Source organism: Gallus gallus, chromosome 4 (assembly GCF_016699485.2).
Source record: "Gallus gallus isolate bGalGal1 chromosome 4, bGalGal1.mat.broiler.GRCg7b, whole genome shotgun sequence".
Classification (NCBI taxonomy): domain Eukaryota; kingdom Metazoa; phylum Chordata; class Aves; order Galliformes; family Phasianidae; genus Gallus; species Gallus gallus.
The window spans coordinates 30,576,165-30,584,517 of record NC_052535.1 but is presented as its reverse complement, the minus strand read 5'-3'; the positions used below and the strand labels follow the sequence as shown (position 1 = coordinate 30,584,517).

General features: G+C 39.3%; 1 protein-coding gene across 13 annotated transcripts in view; it reads left to right on the top strand.

The window, feature by feature from the left end:
* Window positions 1-76: 76 nt before the first annotated feature.
* ANAPC10 (anaphase promoting complex subunit 10) overlaps window positions 77-8,353 on the top strand; it is a 331,896-nt gene continuing 323,619 nt past the window's right edge. For 9 of the 13 annotated variants that reach the window (XM_046940063.1, XM_040698887.2, XM_040698884.2 and 6 more), the window contains exons 1-4: window positions 121-481; window positions 1,702-1,818; window positions 2,813-2,903; window positions 3,653-3,773. In XM_046940063.1, coding sequence (XP_046796019.1) covers window positions 1,704-1,818; window positions 2,813-2,903; window positions 3,653-3,773 — 327 coding nt within the window. In that variant the 5' untranslated portion in view covers window positions 121-481; window positions 1,702-1,703. Of the gene's footprint in view, window positions 880-1,098; window positions 1,156-1,701; window positions 1,819-2,812; window positions 2,904-3,652; window positions 3,774-8,353 lie in introns of those variants that run through there. The other 4 variants (NM_001396961.1, NM_001008467.2, NM_001396960.1 and 1 more) reach the window with 4 other exon arrangements.

Here is an 8,353-nt window from a genome sequence, read left to right as displayed (position 1 = left end):
CGCCGCACACCATAGAGAGGAGAGGAAGGACGGGAGCGGAGCAGGGACAGAGCGGCGCTTGCGGGAGGGAAGGGGCGGGGCGCGGGGACGCGCCCGTTGATGGCATCATCACCGAGTGACGCCGGCGGAGAGGCGCCTGACGTAAGCGGGGTGCCCGCGCTCCCGGTTTCTGAAGGAGCCCGGGTCCCTCCGCTCTGTCCCAGCGCGGGCGGCACGCGCCGCCTCTCCCCGCCGGCCGCACGCGGGCACCTGTTTCCCGCCCCCGTATTTAAACCGCTTTCGCGCGCCGCTTGCAGCTTTGCGCGTGCGCGGCCGTTGAACGGTCGAAGCCGGCCCTGAGGCGGCGGGCGCCTGCCGGGCACCGGGGCGACCGTGAGACGGCCCCGCCGCCAGCCCCGCGCCCCGCTGCCGGAGGCGACGGGCCCGTATGCCTTCTCCCGCTCCCCTCGCTCCTTTCTGCTCCTGCGGTGCTGAGGCTCAGGTGGGGACGCGGCTCCTCGGTAGGGCGGCGGAGCTCCGTCGCTGAGGGGGCGGGGAGGCGCACGAAAGCCCGCTTTCCCGTTCGGGGCTCTCGCTCGGGCTTTGCGGCGCCGGGGCGCGCGGGCTGCTTCGCGGGGCGTTCCTTGAGGTGCGCGGGCTGCGGGCTGCTGGGAGAGCGAGCTGCGTCTGGCACTCAGAACTGCCGCCTCTCGTCTGAGTCAGTTACAAAATAAACGAAACAAACAAACAAAAAAGGCCTTGAAGCTGTCTTAACTATTTGCAAAACAAACAAACAAACAAAAAAAAGGGCACCGAATGAATTCAGTCTCTCATTCGGTGTCTCGGAGGGGTACTGAAAGACTTTCTTGACTTCCCTTGACGTTACGTACTGTCATGCATGTAAGCAAAGGGTTGGAATTTGAGTGTAATTCCTTGACTCTTCAGTACTTTGTGTTTAATTCTACACTTATATTGTAATGGCTTGCATGGAGCTAATTTATTTGGAATCCTTTTTTTAGTAAACACGTTCCTTTTAAGGGATTTTGCAGGAAGTAGGAAGGTGCTCTGTGTATGTGAAGAATAGCATCCGGTCTATATATGACAGTAGGCAGTAGAGTAGGTGTGAAACCAAATGTGATTACTTTGGCGGTGCAAGTCGCAGCTCAGTGATTCCAGGTAAAGGGAAATTGAGGGGAATAGTCTCTGGATGCCTGTGGCGGTAATTAATCTCTACTAAATTAAGGGCTACACGATTTGTTTAAACTATCCCTTCCTGTTATTAAGAAGTATCTCCAGGAAGACAGGCTTGCTCTGGTTTCCAAATGTGCAGATTAAGATGACTTCCCTTCCGTGCTTCCTTTTAGATGAAGCTGCAGTGCTAACATTTAAATCAACAGGGTTTGTTTTAATTTCTTTAAAAAAACAAACAACAGCAGCAAAAAACCCCAAACCTGAAACTAATTCAATATGTGTGAAAAGGGTGATGTAAGTAAAATACCTGATGAATTTTTTCAGTGCACATCAAATTGAGGTGCAAATGTTTGCATCTCTGTGGAAGCTTATGTATTTGTGTTATATATGTTTGCGGTAGTCTTTAGAGTATATAGTTTATACAAATGTGAGGCCACAGGATTAATTATTCTGTATGAACAAATACAGTCTTTACGTTTATTTCATCAAGCTAAAAATGTAACTAACTTTATTTATTTTTTTTTTAATTAGAAATGACTACCCCAAACAAGACACCACCTGGTGCTGATCCAAAACAGTTAGAGAGGACGGGTACTGTTAGAGAAATAGGCTCACAAGCAGTTTGGTCACTTTCATCTTGTAAACCAGGTAAACTCACAACAATTGGTGTAAGAATTCAAGATAAATTTTGCTAGTTAGTATAACGTGTGTTTTCATAAGAAACTGCCCATACAGATTAAAACACCAGATTTGATGTATGGGGGAAATGTCACTGTAATTAATTTTGGCCTAGTTTATACTTGAGGCAATTTGGAAGTTATAACTCTCTCCTCTAAAAATCTGAAAACCAGTGTTCTTTTCACTCAGAGTGGTTAAGTTGCTACTCCAGAAACAGCTGTTGGGAATTGATCTATTATCTTCCTGCATCCTAGAGTCAGTGATTACTTTGTCATAGTGTCGTGCTCAGGCTGAACACTGTTGGTCTGATATCCTGGTATCTTTGGAGAAAAATATTTTATTACTCAGTTACTTCAGTAGAATAAAGAATTTTTTTTTATTGCAGGTAGAACTTAGACTGTTGAATTAAAACTGTAGCTTGTGTGAGCAGTTGTTAAAATGATGGGATGAACAGAAGGATAATGAAAGAATGGGAGAAAAAAGATCTTTTTTTTTCCTTTAAATGTTACAGCATTAGCTTGTAAAAATATTTCAAGAAGCAACTTGTAAAGAAAATACTACTTCTGCTACCATTTTCTAGTAATTGAATGGTCTCAATGATATTCATTTAGTTTAGCAATTTGGTTATAGAATATGTAGAGACGTGTAACTCTTAAGCATTGTTCTTGCATTTGCTATGAATTAGGTCATACCATTTGGAATTTGACAATATTTTGAGTCATTAAAAACCCTGTGGACTTCAATAGGAGATAATGTGAAGGTGCTCTAGTACTGAGCTTTTGTTGACAGACTCTTGTTTTAGTTTTGTCACAAGTACAAATTGAATGTTTGGAAATATTTCCTTAAAGCTGAGAATACATACATCAATTTGTAACTGCTGTAAAAGAATAATAATAATAATTCTGCGATGTAGACATCACAAATAGCATGAATATTCAAGGCTGTCATACTCTCTTTTTCTTAGGATTTGGAGTGGATCAGTTACGAGATGATAATCTAGAAACTTACTGGCAGTCAGATGGATCACAGCCTCATTTGGTGAACATCCAATTTAGGTACTAAAAATGTCTCTTTGTGACTTAGACCATTTTGTATAACTTTGTGTTGATGTCTATTCACCAGGACTGGAGTTTTGGAAGTACAAGGACTCCTGAAGTAATCCTGTATTGCCTAGCTGGCAAAAAGCCAGTTAAAAAGCATTTTTAAAAATGACTATTTGAAATGATGTTATGGCTGTTAAATTCCTAAGTGAGCAACAAAAAGGAATCCTTAATGTTAGACCATTTCTATCAGCTTCACATTTACCTATATAAGGTCACATTTGAGTCCTAACTTTTTCTGGCATTGAATGTAATTCAAAGGGAAGTTGACTGCTTTTAAAACAGTCCTACATTTAGCAGCTGATGATCTGAAAAACCTTTTATTTTTCTACTTCGCTGTGATTGACAAGATTGACTTTAGGATGTTTTCAGTCTTTTAACCAAACTCTTAAGGTGCGGAGTCACATCTTGGTATAGTAGTAGAGCCCATGTTTGGTAAACCAAGCATATGTTTCATCTCATAAAAATACTCGTTTGGCATCTTGCCCTTTTGTTCTAATTCTTTGTATTGTGACCTTTATGAAGACAGATAAAAGATACTGTGTATGTGTATCCAGTGTATGCATTACTCAGTGTGCAAAACACACCAGTTGCTTTAACAATAAGGTTCTTATTAATCAGTAGACCCTCATATTATGTTATAGCAACAAACTCTTTCTGAATGTCTTTCTTTGGGATGCTTACATACTTTTTCTTTCCTGCAGAAGGAAAACAACAGTGAAGACATTATGTATTTATGCAGACTACAAATCTGATGAAAGCTACACTCCAAGCAAAATCTCTGTCAGAGTAGGAAATAATTTTCACAATCTCCAGGAAGTGCGGGTAGGTCAATAATATTTAGTTCTTTACCTTAAAATTGCCCCCTTTTCTTAGGACATTTGGTGTGACAAAAATGTTGTTGGTGGTGAAATGTCATTGTTCTTGGAGGGGTGAAGTGTCTGGATTTGTTTCAGTATTTGCTTTTATTTTTCATTTTTTTTGTAAATTCTTTAGGTTGCTTTTTCTGGTTTTGATTACCAACATGGTTGTAACAGGCTTGTTATACTGATCCTGCAATGGATTATAGAATGGGGTTTTCAGAACAGGACTGTTTAGAATTGCTTAGATATGAAGCATCTGAAAGCCCTATGCATGGCACACACAAAAAGGAAGACTTGTAAATGCTTGCTTTTTTTAGGCTTTAGAGAGAGGGAAGGGGAGGAGGAAAACAGTCATGAATTTAAATTATATTTGTGAAAGGATTACTTGACTATTGCATCTTGTCTAGCATCAGAATTTAAAACTGTGCACTTCAGTTATGGCTCTGTATGTCACAAGTATTGTATGTATGGAGTGTAATTATTATGGTGGGCATTCAGCACTCAGATGGATACTGTATTTTTGTCTTGGTGATGTGATGAACAATCCATCTTCCATTTCAATGGCTGTGATATTTGATGCTTGACTTTTTCAATAGGACATAGGTTGGTAGTGTCTTGTTAATCGCTCTTTGTTTACAAGAACATTACAATGGAAACAGTTGTTTATGATGGTACTTCTAGCCAGAGCAAAGTTACTTTGGAAGAACCACTGTGATGAGATTTGAGATGCTTGAACTGTTTAGATTTGTTTATGTACCAGGCTTTTGGTAAACAGTAAAAGCAGATGTTACCTTCGTAGTAGTTTGCCAGGTAAACCAATTGAGTTACTCATGATGGTATGTTGGATAATTCTTCATTACAGTAACCTCATTTTTTTTTTTAGCTTCCTCAGCTGCTATGGGGATACATGTTGGGAAGGCTTATCTTACCTCTCTTATGTGTCAGATCTCATGATAAGAGAAGGATGAGCAATGACTGGAAAAGAAATATTTTTATAGTGGTCTGAAGTTGTAGTTCGGTGCTTTTTATTGTTCCCCTTTTGTTTTTCGATCTTCTTAGTTTGAACAAGAGCAGTTTGAGTAGAATGTTGTAGATATGGGGGGAATAGGAAGCTTAGTAAATGTGCGTGCTTGTACTGTGTTGCACTCTTCATTTTTTTTTTTCTCAGATTTGTGCTGTTCTTTCAAGTTTTAGAGAACTACACTTTTAGGCTAAATCTTAAATGGAAGAATCTTGAACTCTTTTGAAATATTCTCCCGATAAGAAATGAATCAGCACACTAGAAGCTTTCATCCAACAGCATGTTCTGTCTTTTCCTCTTTATTACAACTTAGCAATTTGTGTTTCATCTCATGTAACACTAAAATGAGGTTTATCTTTTCCTTGCTAGTCTTAGAGTCTGTTCTGTGAGTGTCCACTAGATGTCACTGTTGTCCCTATTGATCAGTTTCTGATTTTGCATCTGTGGTCAACTTTTCCAATAATTTGAATGGTTGTTCTTTTATAAAATATTCATTACAGCATTCTGCATATATGTCAATAACATAAATTTCCTACAAAGTGGTGAACTCCCACTGTTGAGGGTATATGTGTTAAAGATCTATACAAACAATAAGATGGGTTTCTAGAACAACTTTGGGCTTGTGCTGTTGGTTATAGGCATATTAATCTTTTGTGGTTTCTCAGGAAATACTCAATTTTTTCCTTCTTAAACACAAGATCCTGTACGTAGTGTATTTAATTTAAAAAAGAAGGCACTTGTCTGTGAAATGTTTGTAGTAATATTTATACTAAATTAATGTGACTGTAATGTGTTGCATGAGAGCAGCAATTCTTATGCATAACACGTTCATGTGTTCGATCTTCAAAACTGAAGAAAATGTGGTCAAGCTGTTTACTAATGAGATGCAATACTTTAATGCTGTAAAACTCCCGTGATTGATTCTCTGGGCGCTCTTTTGTTAAATATTGCCATTGCACATTTTCTGATCTGCATGATACTCAAAATGTATTTCTAAATTTTCTCTTCAATCCTGAAAGAATTTATTTTCTTCAGCCTCCCTGACACACAGATTATTAAAGCAGTATGAACTTATTAGCTCTTGAGAGAAATCTACTTAATTACACAGTGATTATGCCGTTGGCTTCAGAACTCATTAACTGGGTTGAGAATTCAACTAAACTTTATATTTTTCCATGGATTCTTGCCCAGCTCAATGTCTAATGAAAGTCCTGTGATGCTTCCATGTTACTTTTTTCCCTAGTGGTCTATTTTTTTTTGAAACAGTGCAATGTCCAAGTTTTATCCATAATATACCATGAGCTTTAGATTGTAGTCTAGGCTTGTAAGAATGTCTTATTTTGGAATTTATGATGAAATTATTTTCTCAATAAAAAGAAACAAGTTATTTGTCACTCATCCTCTGGGTGAGAACAGCTCTTGCAATCTGACAGTACTGACCCTCTTGCTCAGCTGGAGGGACTACAGTTGAGAGGTGTGCAGTAAGATGCCTCTCACGTAAATACCTCTTTAGCAAAGCTGCTCAGAGAGCAAATGTTGTCTCACTTTCTGCCGCAGAGTTCTCCTACATAATGGTACAAATTATTTTGTATGGACAAGATAGTCTATAGAGGCATTTTTTTAAACAGCATCTAGACTGAAGTGTATGAGATAACTTACTACTCTTTGTCGCAGTATGGAAATAACTTGCTGGAAAGAAAATGAGCAAAAAGCTTGTTGCAGAAGACAGCTAGTCTTTATATCATACTTTCCTTGCCTTTGTACATCTCTCAAAGCATTGAGGTGATCAGGAGTACATCTTATAAAACGATTTTCACATTTGAGAAGATGTTAGTGTGTAGTCCCCAAATTTGTCTCTTTTAGAGGCAGAACTCCCACAAAAGGAGGCAAAATTCTCTACTCTGCTGTGCCTTATCGAGGACTCAGCAGTCAAATATAGTGTACGTGTCTTCTCAGTAACTAGAGATGCAACAGGAAATATATCATTTGCCTATTCAGATTCCATTAGGAGTTCACTTCCAGCATACTTTTTGGAGTTTGCATGATTTCTTATTTGGAAGATGTGGTTTTCATTTTACTTGTTCATGTAGTTCAGGGAAAGCAAAACAATTTGTGATGGGACCCAACCATTGCTAGTGTATGGCATTGCTCTGTATGCTCAGCTTTTAAATGGGTATGCTTTTACAATTGTGTAAAGGTAGTAATAATTCATATGCTGGACAAGATGTATTGATGTTCAGGTTTGAAAGGGAATGACCAGAAATACTTTAGTGGAGAACAGCTGCAGACCACAGGTGTACTTTATGCACGAGGGCTGATCTGCACGTGGATAACATCGTGGCTTTGCAAAACCTCAGTAAGCAAAATGTTTGCTATTTGCCTGCTTTGGAAACTGTGTTAATGCTGAAGCAGGGTAACTAGCATGGTTAACAACCCTTGTAGATACCATTTCTGACCAGTGATGGATAGCTCTTAGGTGGGAAGAAAATGCTTTGTTGCTGGCAGTACCACTTAGCAGAACTTGCATCAAAGAATAATGAAAAGTATTAGAATTTGCTGTGAAGAGGTCTGCTTGAACTCTGTATGTTTTTTGTTTTTTTTCTTAGAACAGAATCAATCTTAATGTTTTTATCAGGACTCGGTTATGGAGATGATTTTGAAGACTCAGATGAAAACCCTGTTGTCTTGCTATCTTTGCTGGCAAGTGTGGGTCTTCTGCTTTTTGTTGGACAGTATGGCTACCTCTTGCTGAATAGTGTCTATATTTTGTTGTCAGATTTTCTCCCTCTTTTGGTTTTGATTCATGTTTTGTAGCCTCTTGCTCCAGACGCATAGCAAGCACAGCCATATCTGTTGTGCAGTGGCACTTAGGCTGAGCACCACGGACAGGGACACTTTTGTGCTGAATTAAGAGATTGTGTGTTACAGCAAAGTACTGTCAATCAGAAGAAATGCCCAAACTGAGGGAGCTTTTCTTAAAGACAGCTAAGGAGGAAATTTAGGCTCTATTGTAATCTCTTTACTGTACAGTGTCCACTGATTGTACTGGGGAGAGTGGATTTCTCTAGGCATTTTCTGAGATTTACCAGCCGCTGATCTGTCTGTTTTCTGTATGTATGTGAGGTGAATATAGGTACTGACAAACAAGGAGAGGTGAACTTAACACAGTATTGTTGCAAGCTAATGGATTAAGAAACTTTACTACTTTTGAGTTTCTTATGAGACATCTAGGATGCATTTTAAATGACCTTCCTCTGGAGATGAAATACTGAGCTGATAATTGGTTTAGCCTCCTGACTAAGCTTCAAGTACTTCAGCTGGAAACCCTTTTTTCATGTTCTTTCTTCTGTGTAAGAAAAGATGCAGTGCCAACCCCCCAGTTTTTCCTTGAGTTCACATTATCATTTAAAATATTCAATTAACATTCTACAAAATAAGCCTGATGCTAAGCAAACGATGAGTTAGTTCTAGTTTGATAGCATTTAGAATGTGGTCTGTCTTGTCTATCTCTAGGATGTTAT